The sequence below is a fragment of the Rhinoraja longicauda genome, unplaced genomic scaffold (genome assembly GCF_053455715.1).
Source record: "Rhinoraja longicauda isolate Sanriku21f unplaced genomic scaffold, sRhiLon1.1 Scf000725, whole genome shotgun sequence".
Classification (NCBI taxonomy): domain Eukaryota; kingdom Metazoa; phylum Chordata; class Chondrichthyes; order Rajiformes; family Arhynchobatidae; genus Rhinoraja; species Rhinoraja longicauda.
The window spans coordinates 28488-45462 of NW_027601941.1; the positions used below are offsets into that span (position 1 = coordinate 28488).

A 16975-nucleotide genomic window follows, 5' to 3' on the forward strand; every position below is an offset into this window, starting at 1 on the left:
TTTACGCAAACATTTATATTACTATAGACCAAATGGACCCATTGGGCCCAAACCTCTCCTGCATTGGTGCAGAACCCTCCCCTCTTCTCCCTTCTATCCCCCTCAACCCCCTTTATCCTCCCTCCTCCCCCCACACCCCTCCCCCCCTCTCCCTCCCTCCCTAGGAAATAGATTTAAACTTTAAAATGTGAATAACTTTAAAAATATAACACCGATTTCAATGAAACTTCTTCCATTAGCACCAAAGGGACGACGGTGAGTAATGTGGGCCTAAAATTGTTGCGCTATCATGTACCGTTTTGGCTGTAGTTCATGAACAAACAAACAAACAAACAAACAAGAGTTTTAGTATATAGATGTAACATCTTAAAATAAATAAATAAAGAAGTATGTTGAGGTATTGCCACAGACAATATCCAAATAGATCAGAAAATCTGCCAGTTTACCAAAGTCCCAAGGGTATCAAAACAAAGTACTGGAGGAACTCAGTGGGTCAGACAGCTTCTGGGAAGGGAATGACAGACTATATTTTGAGTCAAGACCCTTCTTCAGACAGATTGTAGTGGGGGGGAGAAAGCAGAAAAATAGAGGGTGGGGGTGGGTCAACACCTGACAAGTGAGGGGAGTTTAATTGGCATATGGATGGGCGTTTAATTGGCAGATTGGGTGGAGTAAGTGACAAAGGCTAGAGGTGAAAAGGAGACAAAGGGGTGTCATCAGATAAGGAGAGAAGGAGATTAAAATGTAAAGCTAGAGGGAGGGATATAGGTGGAAGGGGGCAGTGTGAAGCACATGTGACCAGCAAAAATAATGGGACATTTTAATATTCAAACAGGCTGGGTAAGGTAAAGTAAGCTGGATTGACAAAAATACTTAAGCAAATAAAATGGAGCATACTAAAGCCAACTCTTCTCAACATACCAAACCCTTGGCTAAATAACAAGACACTTACTGGCAAATGACATAAATCCTCCAAAGCCCTCGCTGCTGTTGTTGGAAATGGTAGAGTTTGGGGAACTTGCTCGAGAATCAGATTCCACTTCAGAATCACTTGGAAGTCTCAAACTGTTGGGTCGAAGCAGCTTCGTGGACCTGGAACATGAATAGCAGAGATAATACAGTTCCTATTTCCTTGAGTTGCAAGAGGCACATCTAGTGTATATCAAAGGATTGCAATCAATTCCATTCCCACCTTAATGTTCCTGTAAATCAATCACTCTTACTCCGATTCTCCTAACACCCACCTACATATGGGGCAACATCTGGAGGTGTGGGAGAAACCGGCACAGTCTGGGAAGCCCACACGGTCACAGGGAAAATGTGTAAACCCCTCACAGACAGCACCCAAGGTTACGATCGAACTAGGACTTCTGCACCTGAGGCAGAGTTCTACATGGTGTGCCACCATACCACCCTGTGTATAAGAACACCACTGTACTTGTGAATCTCTTTTGCACATTTGCCTGTCTTTCTATCCTTTTGTAAAGTGGTGATCAGAGCAATGCACAAAATATCCTAGCCAAGGCACAAAGCAAATTGAACACATCTTCACTGGCTTTCAATACTATTGCTCTGGAAAGGAACCCCAAATCTTAAGCTGCTTTTCGTGGCCATAGTAACAGACAGCACTGGCTTTATTGATATGTATATGCATCCCCAAATCGCCGTATTACTCCAAGTCTCTGCTATGTTCGTCCCTCTGACTCTCACCATTTTGAGGTGAAACAGATGCTGCTCTTCAAAGACTGATGCCAGATGATGTCACCAAAATGTTGAAGTAAACACTTTCGTTCTGCACCCTTGAGTATTTAATTGCTCTCAATGTGCCAACCTAATCTTACCTGTAAACATAACACCTTATCTCAACTATACTTACTGTCATAGGATCTGAGCATTAAACTTTGTTTTTTTTGCAGTGCATAAAATGCAGTGTACAAATAAAATTGATTGTGATACACAATTGGCAGCTTAAAATGAACTTTATGGATGGTGAAGCGTATGAGGCGTAGGAAAGAACTGCAGATGCTGGTTTAAATCGAAGTAGACACAAAATGCTGGAGTAATTCAGCGGGACAGGCAACATCACTGGAGAGAAGGAATGGGTGTCCCGAAATGTCACCCATTCCTTCTCTCCAGAGATGCTGCCTGCCTGTCCCTCCAGTTACCCCAGCATTCATGCTTTCCCTTTGTAAATGATTCATGCGAGTGCAATAACCACACCATCTGCAACTTACACAGGAAATCGGGTGTAAAATACAGGAACAAGCCCAGCACCTATGCTTCTTAACTGAAAATTTGCTGGGGAGTTAATTAGAATAGAGCCCCTTGAAATTAGACATCATAAACTTTGAAAGTGTCAGCATTGGCCATTTCAAACCAAAGTACGGCTTTTTTTCCCCCTCAAGAAGAGAATAACATAGTCATGATGCTGCTGAGCCTCCTGCATGATGAAGACGGGCCGGGCCAGGCCGCCCTCAAAGGCAGCTGCAAGATCGAAGACTAAAGCAATCTGCCGAGGAAAGCAGAACCATATCCATTCCATGACCCCACAGTCCATGCGATAGTTGATGCATTGGATTTAATATTTCAAAACGTCCTGAATTTTGTGAAAGGGTTTCATTAAAATGGAAAGTAGTTAATGCAGCTCGCTTATTCAAAAGGGAAGGGAGAAACAAATCAGGAAACTCTCGGCCAGTTAGCTCAACTTGTGCCAGAGCAAAAACTTCAGTTATTATTAAATATGTGCTTTTGTAGAGTACTGAGAAAATTTCAAGGCAATTAGGCAGTCAACATGGTCTTGTGAACAAGAGATCATGCCTGACCAATTTACCATTTCTTGGAAGTAACGTGGAAATTAAGAGGCGAACGAGTGGATGTGCTAAATTTGGATAGCCAGATGTTCCACACCAGCTACAGGACATAAAAGTAGATGTCAACAAACAGCTTAGCCATGCGAGTATAACAGAAAACAGAGGCAAGGCTCTCTTGGGTTGCCAAGACGGAACAAATTACCCGCTATAAGGATCAGTGCTGGAGTCTCAACCTTCCTAAATTTATATAAATGACGGTGATAAAGCTACCAAAGGTACAATTGCTAACTTAGCTGACAAATTTAAGCAAAAAAAATCGGTTGTGAAGAGGATACAAGCAAGCTGCAGGGATCTATACAGGTTGTCAATGGACAAACATCCTATAAATGGAGGTTGTTATGAGAAAATGTGAAATTGACCTCAACCCCCCTCCCTCCCTCCTCCCCCATTTCCTTCCCCTCCCCCCCTCCATCCACCCCACTTCCCTCCCCCCAACTCCATCCCCCTAACCCCCCCTTATCCTCCCTTCTACCCCTTCCCTCTCCCCCCCTCCCCTCCCCTCCCTGCCTCCCCCCTCCCTCCCTAGGAGATAGATTTAACTTTAAAATGTGAATAACTTAAAAAATATAACACCAATTTCAATTAAACTTCTTCCATTAGCACCAAAGGGACGACGGTGAGTAAGGTGGGCCTAAAATTGTTGCGCTATCGTGTACCGTTTTGGCTGTACTTCAGGAACAAACAAACAAACAAACAAACGAGTTTTAGTATATAGATAATGGAATGGTATCATTTATTGCAAGGCGGATTGGATAAAAAGGAGGTTATGCTCCAATTACACAGGACATTGGTGAGATTACTGAGGAGTTCTGGAAAAATGTATAGCATTGGTCTGCCAAACAAGGAAAGAGTTCAGAGAAGGTTTACTGGATCAATATTAAGAATGGGTGGATAGCAACAGGAACTGGTTAGACGTACTTTCTAGAGAGGGGACTTGATTGAAACTTAAAAGACCCTGAATGGTTTTGACCATCTGTGAGTCATCCATTGAAGACAGATGAAGCAAAATATTTCTCCAAGGGTCATGAATCTTCAAAACTCTCTTCCTTGAAGGACAGTAGCAGCAGATTTTTAAAATATTTTTAAAGCAGAGATAAGAAGATTCCTGATAAGCAGATGGAGAAAGGTTTTTTGTGGGCAAATAGGAACATAGTGTTGAGATTATAATATTAGCCATGACTTTATTCAAGACAGCAGCAGGCTCAAGGGGGTCTAGTGGTCTACGCAAGCTTTGAATTGTTTGTTTGTATGTTGATATACATGTAATTCAACCTAGATGGAGCAGAGAGCCTGAAGACCAAGATTCTCCAAAATGTAGTGACAACACATTTACGGTTGCTGCAGTAGGGGATTTTAACTTTCTCAATATTAACTGGGAATGTCATAGTTGCAAAAGGTTTACCAAGGGCAGGATTTGTCAAATCTATTCAGGAATGTTTCCTCTGGCATTATGTTGAGGGCCCCACATGGGAGAGGGCATGTGGATTTTTGGAAGTGAATTTTTCTGCCTCCTAAATTCTTAATGTCTGGATCATTCCAGGCAATACCGCTGAGATGTGGTTTGACTTGAGAACAGATGAATAAGATGGTGTTCTTACCCCTCAGAATACTCTCTAATAACTTTCCAACCACAGATGTTAGACTCACTGGCCTGTAGCTTCCAGGCTTTTCACTGCAGCCCTTCTTAATTTCCCTCCTGAGATAAATAAAGTTCTATTCTATTGTATTGTAAATAGAGGCACAACATTTGCTGTCTTCCAGTCTTCAGGCATCTCACTCGTATTTAATGACGACTCATAAATTTCAGCCAGGAGACCTGCAATTTCCTCTCTAGCTTCCCACAGTGTCATGAGATATAATCTCATCAGGCCCGGGAGATTTGTCCACTTTTACACATGCCAGGACCTTCAGCACCTCCTCGACCGTAATACTGACTGCCCCCAAGACACTTTCATTGACTGCATGGGCTCCTCGGTCTTTGTGTCGTTCTCCGCAGTAAAATCAGAGGAGAAATACTTATCGAGGACCTTACCCATCTCCTGTGGATTCACATAGAGTTGACCACTTTGATTATTGAGGGGTCCCATTCTTTTTCCCTTTATGTACATAAAATCTCTTGGGATTATCCTTGATGTCATCTGCCAGAGCCATCCCCTGCCCCCTTTTTGCCCTCCTGATTTCCTTTTTAAGCTTGTTCTCAGTTCCCGAAATTCCTCCAGGGATACACTTGATCCCAGCTGCTTATACCTGTCCCATGCCTCCTTTTTCTTGACCAGAGCCTCAATTTTTCTTGTCATCCAAGCTCACCTGCCTTGCCCTTCACTCTGAGAGGGTGCATGCCCTGGATTCTTGCCAGCACTTTTAAAAACATCTCACTTTCCTGACATTGCTTTTCATTCACACAACCTGCTCCAATCAACTTGAGCAAGTTCATGTCTTATACCTTCAAAGTTGGCCTTCCCCCAATTTTGAATTTTAACTCGTGTGCCCGCCCTATCTCTATCCATATTTTAAACCTAATAGAACAGTGGTCACTGGTCCCAAAAGGCTCATCTACAAACATTTCATCCATTTGCCCCTTCCAATTTCCCAAGACTAGATCAAGCATTGCCCTCTCCCATGTGGGGCCCTCAACATAATGCCAGAGGAAACATTCCTGAATAGATTTGACAAATCCTGCCCTGTGTAAACCTTTTGCAACTATGACATTCCCAGTTAATATTGAGAAAGTTAAAATCCCCTACTACAGCAACCGTATTAGTTCTGCAGCTGCCTGCAATCTCCTCGCATATTTGCTCTTCTAATTCTCGTTGACTGTTTGGGAGTCTGTAGTACACTGCCAACAAGGTGATAATCCCTTTCTTGTCTAGGAAAACAATTGCAGATGCTGGTACAAATCGAAGGTATCACAAAATGTTGGAGTAACTCAGCAGGTCAGGCAGCATCTAGGAGAGAGGGAATGGGTGACGTTTCGGGTCGAGACCCTTCTTCAGACTGACGTCAGGGGGGCGGAACAAAGAAAGGATATAGGTGGAGACAGGAAGATAGAGGGAGACCGGGGAAGGGGAGGGGAAGAGAGGGACAGAGGAACTATCTAAAGTTGGAGAAGTCAATGTTCATACCGCTGGGCTGTAGGCTGCCCAAGCGAAATTCTTGTCTGTCAGCTCCACCCCTATAGCCTCACTAGATGAACTGCCTGTCTTGTCAATTTAGACCACTGCTGTAACATCCTGCTTAATCAATAACAAAACACCCCCTCCTCTTTTACCCCCAACTGTCTTTACTGAAGAACCTGTACCCTGGAACATTGAGCTGCCAGTCCTGCCCCTCTCTTAACCTGATTTCTGTAATTTTGCCTCCATACCTTTAAGGTGAGAGGGGCAAAGTTTAAAGGAGATGTTCGGGGCAAGTTTTTGTTTTATGCAGAGTAATGGGCACTTGGAATGCAGTGGTGGAGGTAAATATGATAGCGGCATTTAAGAGGCCGTTGTATAGGCACATGGATATGCAGGAAATTGAGGGATATGGATAATGTGCAGGCAGAGGAGACCATTTTCATCATGGACATTGTGGGCTGTACTGTTCTATGGTGTTCTGTGTGCTAGATAGAGTCATAGAGTGATACAGTGTGGAAACAGACTTTTTGGCCCAACTTGCGCACACCACCCAACATGTCCCAGCTACACCAGTCCCACCTGCCCGTGTTTGGCGCATATCCCTCCAAACCTGTCCTATCCATGTCCCTGTCTAACTGTTTCTTAAATGTTGGGATAGTCCCTGCCTCAACTACCTCTGCCTGATCTGCCTGACTTACAGCCTAACAATCTAGTTACACGATCTCCTATTGCATTTAAGGCCAACCTTTGCTCCAGAATCATAGCTTGATCAGCATTCTATCACTTTCCCTCAACAGCAATGTCGCAGATTCCTCAAGTCTTCCCTTTCTAAATCCAGCCCTTCTCTATCCCATGGCCTGAAGAATACACTGTTGTATCTTAGAATTCATAACAATTGCTGCAAACAACATATTCACTCACCGGTTTCCATTGATGGGTTGAACGAAGTTGGGGGTGTAGCTTTCCCCTTGATCATCTTCACCCTCGTCTTCCTCGGCAGGGAAGCCATACTGAGGCTCAAAGTAGGGGTTGTCATAGTCCTTCTGACGGCCCAAACCCTCAGGCATACCATCATTCTCCCGCTGCTCCAAGCTGACTTTAGCAAAGGCCTGAATCGAGGTGGCTGCGATGTGATTGTGGAAAGTCAGAGTTTTTTCATCAGCCTCCACAGAATCGATGGACTCCTGCCAGACCAGAGACACAGGACAGTAAATCACCTACCCTCACTGAAGGGCTACTCCAGCCTGAGGAAGAAAAATGTGTGGGTGAGGCCAGGACCTGAAGTGGTGAGGGATAGGCCCCGGAGTGTGGAGAAGAGGACCCAAAGCATTCACAAGCGGGACATTGTACTTACATGGCTGCAGTAAATTGCAGGGTGATAAGCAGATGGGGGGGGGATATAACTGGGTGACCGACAGAAGGATAGAAAGAAGGATGTGCACAGAGGAGGGGGAGCCATATCGGTGAGAGGGGGGGGGGGGGCATTTTACCTGAATTGGGATAATTTAATGCCATTGGGTAATAGGCTAACCAAGCAGCATACAAGATGATGTTCTTCTAGTTTGCATCTGGCCTTACTTTGGCAGTGGAGGATGCTGAGGACTTGCACTTTGTCCACTATGGCTAGCTGGAGCTCCCAGTTGCTCGGCACTCCAGTTCCACTATCCTGTCTGCCCTCAGCCTTCTCCACTGCAAGGGTGAGACCATACACAAACTGGAAGAGCAGCACCTCGTATTCCTCTTGGATAGCCTACAACCTGACAGTTTGGACATTAAATTATCCAATTTCAGAAAAACATGCCGTTCTCTCCCCCCCTCCCCACCAGAACTTCCTTTCTGCTCCACCTGCCTCATCACCAGGTTCCACCTTCCCCATCGTCCCACTTTCTACCTTTCCCAATCTCCAGGTCCCCAATTTTTTGCCATTCACCCCCCCACCCTCACCCCACTTACCTTCTGGCCACTAATCCTCCCTTTAATTCTACATTTCACTCCCAACGTTGTTTATCACATTCAACCATGTGCACCCTTTTGTCTTCTCAACTTATCACTTCGTCTTGGTTACTATCGCCACCCTTCTCTCCCACACTTGGCATATTTGTCAATTACCCTGTTGCCTTTCTCATCTCTTTCTACCAGCTATTCTCCTTTACTCCAGTCACAAAATGTAATCTGTCCATTTCCCTCCACAGATGCTGCCTGACCTGCTGAGTTCCTCAAGCAGTTTGTTTTTGCTCAAGATTCTGCATCGCTCGTGTTTCCATTGGCACAGGAATTTTGAGATGGAAGAAATACAGCCAAGTGCTGCACAGAGGAATATTCAGAGAGCCAGAGGACACCACAGGAGGCAGGCAAGGAAGCAGGTGGAGTCTTTAGGACTCAGCGTGGACAGTCACTGATGTGGGAATGGAGTGCAATGGCAAAAAAATTAAAATGGTATGCTGGATGAAAAAGTAAAAGTTACCAGGTCGGTCTGGGGGGTCAGACATAATCCAAGCTTCACTCTTAAGGAACAGTGAAATGGATCACACTTACATGATTGATTCCCTGTATGACTGTGCTGGGGCTGCTGCTTGCTGTTGTGCTTGAGCTTGAACGAGGAGGATTATTCTCCAGAGAATTTTCACTGTCCAGCCCCTGGTCGTCTGCATCTTCCCGGAATTTCTGAAATCCCTGGAACTCTATCTCACTGGGATCACCAAGGGCAGCATGGGTCGGAGGATCAACATCTGCAATTACAAGACCATGCTCAACACAAAGACAGAGATGGTCAAAACCACCCATGCACTACCAAATACAGTTCCCCAAATAGTTGAAACCTACTTTGCCACAGCCCCCCAATTGAAAACCAGCCGCAAGAAACTAAATGTAGGATCAGACATACGAGGGGCTGGATGAAAAGTTGATAAATCATTTACAGATCTCATCCCTGCCTCACTATGCCCTCCCCTCTGAGCCCCACCCCACCATTCCTTCTTTAATTTCACTCACCCAACTTAAGGATATTAAGAAATAGAAGGAGCGAGCTGGAAAGTCTCTCATGCCTTCTCTGCAATAACTGGCTGATATTAATCCTCAGTATATCTTTCCTGAACAAAGCATTAGACAGTGATTGCCCTAATTTCCAAAGTCCTGCCAGTCATTGTCTTGAACACATTCAGTGACTGTGTTCCACAATAGAACATTGAGGGAGAAAATTCCAACGATTCACTCCTCACTAGAAAATACATTTCTTCTTTGACCTGGACTACTTATTCTGAGATTGGATCCAGGCACCTCAGCCAAGAGCAACATAATCCCTGCATTTATCCTGCCACTGTATGTCCCAATGAGATCATCTCTCATTCTTCTTGATTCAACAATTAGCCCAGTCTACATAACGTCTTCTCAGAGAACAAACATGAATCCCACAAATCAATCCGGTGAGCCCTTATTGCACTCCCTATTTCACACAAATATCTTTCCACTGGCAGAGAGACCAGGCTTGTACAGAAGTTGTAAGATCAACATTGCCAGGTTCCCACATAATTTCAATAAGAGTTCTTTATTCTTTTGACTAGGACGCAAGTCTTTTTCTACCGAAGGACAACTTACTGATTGTTGTTCTAATCACTTTTCTCACCTGCATGTTTGTTCAGTGATTTATGTACAAAGATACCCGATCTATCTGAACACCACCTTGCAATCTCTCCCTCCATTTTTCACGACCAGTGTGGATGGCTTCCCATCGTTCTACTTCATGTTCATACCTGTTCATTTAGCCTGTCCATACTATATTCTACACTCTGTATTTTTCCCTTTGCTCCAACTATTGTACTTAAGTTTGGCTTGATTGTATTTATTCCTAGTGTTATCCGATTTGTTTGGATAGCAAGCAAAACAAAGCTTTTCACTGTACCTCTATACATATCACAATCATAAACCTACACCTATATTTCTTTGAGCAATTCAGCTTCCTCATGGCCCAAACTGCTAAACTTCTATCAGCAATGAATTTGGATCAAATCATTCACCTGATGTCCAGCTACCTGGTCTGTATTTCTGTTTGTGTTCTCCCATTTCTCAAAGTGACTATCATAGTCATACAGCATGGAAACAGGCCCGTCAGTCCAACTTGCCCATTCCGACCAAGATACCCCATCTAAATTAGTTCTATTTGCCTGCGTTTGACCGATATCCTAAATTCTTTCCATCCATGTATCCGTCCAAATATCCTTTTAATGTTATTATTGAACCTGTCGCAACCATTTCCTCTGGCAGCCTCCTCCACCTACTCACCACCTCGGTGTGAAAAAGCTACCCCTCACATTCCGATTACATCTTTCTCTTCTCACCTTAAAACTATGCTCACTAGTTCATAATTCCCGTACCCTGGGCAAAACACTCACCGTAATTATTCCCTACAGGACTTATACACCTCTATATATCAGTTCTCAGGCTCCTGCGCTCCAAGGATTAAAGTCCCAGCCTATCCAACCTCTCCCTATAGCTCAGGCCCTCAACTCTTGGCAATATCCTTGTATATCCTTGTAAATCTGCTCAGCACTCTTTCCAGCTTAAAGGCATCCTTCTTATAGTAGGGTGACCAAAACTAAACAAAATATCCAAGTGCGGCCTCACCAACATTTTGTAACAATGTCCCAACTTCTAAACCTAATTCCCTGACTGATGAAACCCAATATGCCAAAATCCTGTGACACCACTTTCAGGGAACTATGTACCTCTACTCCTAAATTCCTCTACTATACAACACCTCCCTTGGCCCTACCATTCAGGGCAAGGTCCTGCCCTGGTTTGACCTCGCCAAATGCAACATAGCACTTATCTGAATTAAATCCCATTTGCCATTCCTCGGCCCACTTACCCAGCTGATCAGGATCCAGCTGTAATTCTTGATAACCATCTTTACTGTTGACGCTACAACACTATGGCATTGTTACTTGCAAAATTACTAATCACTACTTGCACATTCTCATCAAACTTATTGATATAAACGACAAACAGCAATGGGCCCAGAACCCACAGTACCCATCCCTGAGGCACACCACTAGTCACAGGCTTCCAATCCGAAAATCAATCTTCCACCACCACTCTCAGCATCCTACCATGAAGCCAATTGTATATCCAGTTAGCTAGCTCTCCCTGGACTTATAGGAATGCTGGAGGTAACCTTCTAAAACGTCCTGCCTGCATTCCTAAAAAAACTCTCAGAACACATTTAGTTATTTCTCAAAAACAATGGCACCAGTGCCAAGACTTCCATGCAAAGTATTTTCATATCTGGAATCTCCTTAATTCACAAAATGCTGGAGTAACTCAGCAGGTCAGGCAGCATCTCAGGAGAGAAGGAATGGGTGACGTTTCGGGTCGAGACCCTTCTTCAGACTGAAGTCTGAACCAGCATCTGCAGTTATTTTCTTAATCTCACTGACATATTTTTTGACTCGTGAGTACATATCCACAATATAAAACAGAGCAAAGTTTAATCAAATCCCTTTGTGATCCTGTAATATCATAAACTGCTGGCACTGCATCCGGCTTGGTCACCATTCCAGCACAGCAGAATGTACAGGGGTCTTCTTGCTCTGGGTGTACCGTTCAAAGGATTCAATGACATCTCTTCGGCTACTCACTGGGTGTGTCGCCTTTGATGTCAGACTTCATCATCTCGCTAACAAAGTCACCCAGGGAGGAGTAGGAAGAGCTGGAGTCGTCATAATCCACACTGTCACTCCCACTGTAATGAAGATGAGGATTGTCAGAATCACATATGATGATAAGATGTATGCAAGCAGCACATCCAACAGGCTGGAGCACGTCAAGCAAATCAGTTCACAAATACAATTGTATGTGTCTGGGTCATGCAGTGCCTTTGAACTGATGGAACAAACAACAATTCTATCACGGATTCTCCCTCAGGAGTAGTTTACTTATTTATAGCAATTCAAAAGCATAGGTCGATTAGGCAGTGAAGAAAGCATGCAATTTTATCGTTAGGTAGGACATAAAAGAGCTGAGCAATTACAGTACTACTTTATAGAACATTGGTTAGGCCACAGCTGGAGTACTGTGGATAGTTCTGGTCATCACACTATAGGAAGAACATGATTGCATTGGAGGGGTTGCAGGGGATATTCACCAGGATGTTTCCTCGACTGGATGGTTCAGTTATGAAGGGGGTTCAGCTACAAACTAAGTAGGCTGGGTTGACCTTGGAGTGAAGGAGGCCAAGGTGGGGTCCTGAACAAGATATACAAAATTATGAGAGCCGTAGGTATAGGTATTAGGAAATATTTCCTCATAGCAGCAGTGTCTAAAACTAGAACACATGGGTTTTAGTAAGAAAAAGTAGCTCAGAGGGGATCTCCGGAAGAACTTTCTCTCCCAGCGGGTGGTGGCAATTTGGAATGTATTGTTTGGTGAATGATTGAAGCAGAGACTCTCACAACACAAGTATGTAGATGATACTTGAATAGCCAAGGCATTGAAAGCTACAGACTAAATGCTGCCAAATGCGCTTAGTATAAATAGTAATTTGATGGTCAGTATGAACATGGTAGGCTGAAGGGCTTGTTTCTGTACTGGATAACTATGACTCCAAATGCAAACTGCTTTCATGGGCAATATATTGTAGATAAATTATTCAATCTCAGAAACATTCCATATCATTCATGTATCAACAGAAAATGATCAAGATAACTAGGTCATTTTTGGACTGGCAATCGGTAACTATTGGGGTACAGCTGGGATCAGTGGTAAGACTTCAACTGCTCACTATCCACAGTAAAGACTTGGATGAAGGAACCATGTACCATCATGAAATGTACTGACAATACAAAGATTAGGAGGACACAAAGAATCTGCAAAGTGATTTAGACAGGTTAAGTGAGTAGAGTGTAATGTGGAGTGAGACAATAAAATATTGCAGTCCAAAAGGGATCTCAAGGTGCGAGTACATGGAACATGATTAGCTAATTTGGGGGTAGAGCAAGTAATCAGAAAGGCAAATGGAATGTTGATCTTTAATACAAGGGGCATGGAGAATAAAAATAGGGAAGTTTTAATACAACTACAAAGCATGATAAGACAACACTTGGACTACTGCATGCAATTTTTGTTTTCATATTTATATTTGATATACTTACTTTTGAGCCAATGAAGAAAAAGGTTCACTGGGTTGCTTTTAGAGAGAAAGGAGCTGATGTACAAAGAAAGGATGAACAGGCTGGGCCTTTACTCTTGGATTATAGAAAAACAAGAAGATATCTTATTGAAACATAGAGGATATCTTATTGAAACATATGAGGGAGATTGATAAGTTGGATGCTGACAGGATGTTTCCCTCTCAAGTATTTCTAAAACCAGGAGGCATAATTTCAAAATGAATCCCAATTTAACGCAGGTGGAGGAATTTCTTCCCTCGTAGGGAAAGAATCAGAAAGTACATCAGTCATTTGGCTGACTCCTGATTCCAGAATACGAAGGTACTGATCCTCCAGTTTGCATGTGGCCTCACGCTGGCAACGGAGGTGGCCCAGGACAGAAAGGTCAGTATGGGAATGGAAAGGAGATTTTAAATGGTTAACAACCAGGAGATCAAAGAAGCTTTGTTATAAGAAACATGAACAAGCTTTGAACAAGCTTTAGGCGCTTGTATGACATGGTTGGTAACCTTTCTGACAACTCGGTTCCCTGTTTTGCTCCAGTTAGAAGGAGACAAAGGAGTCAAAAAGAAGTCAATGTAAAAGAAGACATTAAGTGTGTAACAAACAGAGAGTTAAATCAGAATGAAAGATCAGCTCAAGCAGTCCAGGAATCTGATGAAATAAAGCTGATTAAAAGGATGAAAGGAACTGCTCTATTTTATAGACGTTGTGTAGAATACGTATGTACTCGCACACAAGAGGTTTTTCAGAGGATCTAATCAGACAAATGGCCTCTTCCTGGGTCATTATAAAATGGAGAGAGGGTTCAAGAAGGGAGAAATTCTCATTATTATCCAAACTAACCTGTCGTCAGTTGGCTCAGAGCCATCATCTTTCTCGATGGGAATGTTGAGGGCCTCGGCGAGCTGTGAGTTACTGTCATAGACACGGTAGTAAATGGGTTGAAGCTGATGGGCATACCATTTGGGCTTGTCTCCAATCAAAGCTGGGTCAAATACACCTGGTTAAAGAAAAACAATGCCAAACCTAGTGTAGTCTGCACAGAAAGTTAGAATCAAAACAGTCGTTCCCTCGAACGTGGATTAAACGGACAAATAACTGAACAGCATCACCAATTTCACATTTCCATATGTTACAGAATTATTTGTCAATGTTTTACCTTGTGTGGATACAAAGATCATCAAACAATGGAATTAGTAGCAAATCCCTACTTTATGCCCATTGCAATTTATATCAAGAATATAACCAATTCCAACATGTCTAGAGATTGGCAAGTCTACATACTGCACATACTATCAATGATGTACAAAAATCTAACCATCTCAGGAGTGATATACTACCACAGCTACTCAAAATGTCAAAAATGACAGGCCATCTTCCATGCACTGGAGTGTCAGCAGAAATGAACTATCATACTTCACAGATATGCCCCATTTCCACGCTCATTTATGGATTGAAAACTCAAGTATCTCTATCAACCCGAGCAGTTTTGTCAACTTATCTGATCAGATTTCCCACCTTACATTGCTTTGAACTCCTGTGATAGTGGACAGACAGAACACAGTGGATGAGCTTGTAGCGCAATTAGAAATTGGTAGGTACGACGTTGTGGGCATTACAGAGACGTGGGTGAAAAAGGATCAGAGCTGGGAGCTAAATATCAAAAGTTATACATCCTATTGAAAAGACAGATAGGTGGGCAGAAGGGGTGGGATAGCTCTGATGGTAAGGAATTAAATTCGGTCCTGAGCAAGGGGTGACAAAGGATCAGAGATGTAGAATCCTTGTGGGTAGAGCAAATAAACTACAAGGGTAAAAAGACCCTGTTGGGAGTTATCAGGAGATACAATCAGCATGTAGGAAAGGCAATATTATGGTGGTCATGGGAGATTTCAATATGCAGGTTCACTGGGAAAATCAGGTTGGTACTGGACCCCAAGAGAGGGAATTTGTAGAGATGGTTTCTTAGAGTAGCTTGTAGTTGAGCCTACTAGAGAAAAGGCAATTCTGGATTTGGTATTGTGTAATGAACCGGATTAGATTAAGGAGCTAAAGGTAAAGGAACCACTAAGAGATATGATAAAATTCAACCTGCAATTTGCGAGGGAGAAGATAAAATCGGATGTGTCGGTATTACCATTGAGCAAAGGTGATTACAGAGGCATGAGGGAGGAGCTGGCCGGGAAGGTAAATAAAAAGCCAATATGATGAGAAATGATGAAATATTATTGAAAGATGTAAGCAAGCCATTAATATTAAAGATGAGAGCAAAAGTTTCTTCAGAAAAATACAGCGTAAGAGGCAAGAATGGACATTGGACTGCTGGAAAATGATGCTGGAGAAGTGAGAGTGGGGAATATAAAATTGGCAGACAGAGTCAAAGAATCACCGAGTGATACAGAGTGGAAACAGGCCCTTCGACCCAAATTGCTCACACCAGCCAACATGTCCCAGCCACACCAGTCCCACCTGCCAGAATTTGATCCATATCCCTCCAAACCTGTCCTGTCCATGTACCTGTCCAACTGCTTCTTAAATGTTGGGATAGTCCCTGCCTTAACTACCTCCTCTGGCAGTCTGAAGAAGGGTCTCAAACCAAAAAGTCACCCATTCCTTCAATCCAGAGATGCTGCCTGTCCTATTGAATTACTCCAGCATTTTGTGTATACCTCCTCTGGCAGCTTGTTCCATCCATCCACCACCCTTTGTGTGAAAACGTTACCCCTCAGATTCCAATTAAATCTTTCCCCCATCACCTTAAACCTATGTCCTCTGGTCTTCGATTCACGTACTCTGGGCAAAAGACTCTGTGCATCTACCCGATCTATTTCTCTCAAGATCTTATACACTTCTGTAAGATCATCCCTTATCCTCCTGTGCTCCAAGGAATAGAGTCCCACTTACTCAACCTCCACCTATTTCTCAGACCCTCTGGTCCTGGCAACATCCTCGTAAATCTTCTCTGGACCCTTTCCAACTTGGCCCTTTACAACATCTTTCCTATAACACAATCCCCAGAATTGAACATCTATATACTAAAACTCTTATTTGTTATCTTGTTTGTGACTGAACTTCAGCCAAAACGGTACATGATAGCGTGACAATTTTAGGCCCACCTTACTCACCATTGTCACTTTAGTGATAATGCAAGTAGTTTTATTGAAATTGGTGTTATATTTTTTAAGTTATTCACATTTTAAAGTTTAAAAGGAGGGGAGGGGAGGAGGGAGGGGGGAGTGGGGGAGAGGGGGAGAAGGGAGAGGGGAGGGGGGGATTGAGGAGAGTGGGGAGGAGGGGGGGAGGACAGGGTGCTGCACCAATGCAGGAGAGGTTTGGGCCCAACGGGTCCACTTTGTCTAGTAATAGTAATACCACATCTTATACAACTGCAACATGACCTCCCAACTTCCATACATAATAATGTAGGCTGATGAAGGCCAAAAGCCTTTTGACCACCCGATCTACCTGCAACTCCACCTTCAGGAAACTATGCACCTGCACCCCTAGATCCCTCTGCTCTACAACACTCCCAGAACCTGACCATTCACTGTGTAGGTCCTGCCCATGTTACACTTCTAAAAATTCAGCACCTCACATTTTTTTGCCTTACATTCCATCAACCATTCCTCAGCCCACTTGGCCAATTGATCAAGATCCTGCTGCAATTTTTCACAACCATCTTCACTACCTGCAAAACCACCCATTTTTGTATAATCTGCAAACTTGCTAATCTTGCCGTGTATATTGTCATCCAAATCATTGATATAGATAGTGATAGTAACGGGCCCAGCACCAAACACTGAGGCACACCAATAGTCACAGA

General features: G+C 43.3%; 1 protein-coding gene across 1 annotated transcript in view; it reads right to left on the bottom strand.

Annotated features, from left to right (window-relative positions):
• Positions 1 to 16975, bottom strand: part of LOC144591224 (MAP kinase-activating death domain protein-like) — a gene marked incomplete at its 3' end in the record, with an annotated part of 51945 nt that overhangs the window by 24360 nt on the left and 10610 nt on the right. The window contains exons 3-7 of the mRNA XM_078395504.1: positions 13996 to 14152; positions 11620 to 11723; positions 8522 to 8715; positions 6908 to 7170; positions 953 to 1092 (exon numbers count right to left, since the gene is read on the bottom strand). Of these exons, the coding sequence (XP_078251630.1) occupies positions 953 to 1092; positions 6908 to 7170; positions 8522 to 8715; positions 11620 to 11723; positions 13996 to 14152 (858 nt within the window). The remainder of the gene's footprint in view (positions 1 to 952; positions 1093 to 6907; positions 7171 to 8521; positions 8716 to 11619; positions 11724 to 13995; positions 14153 to 16975) is intronic.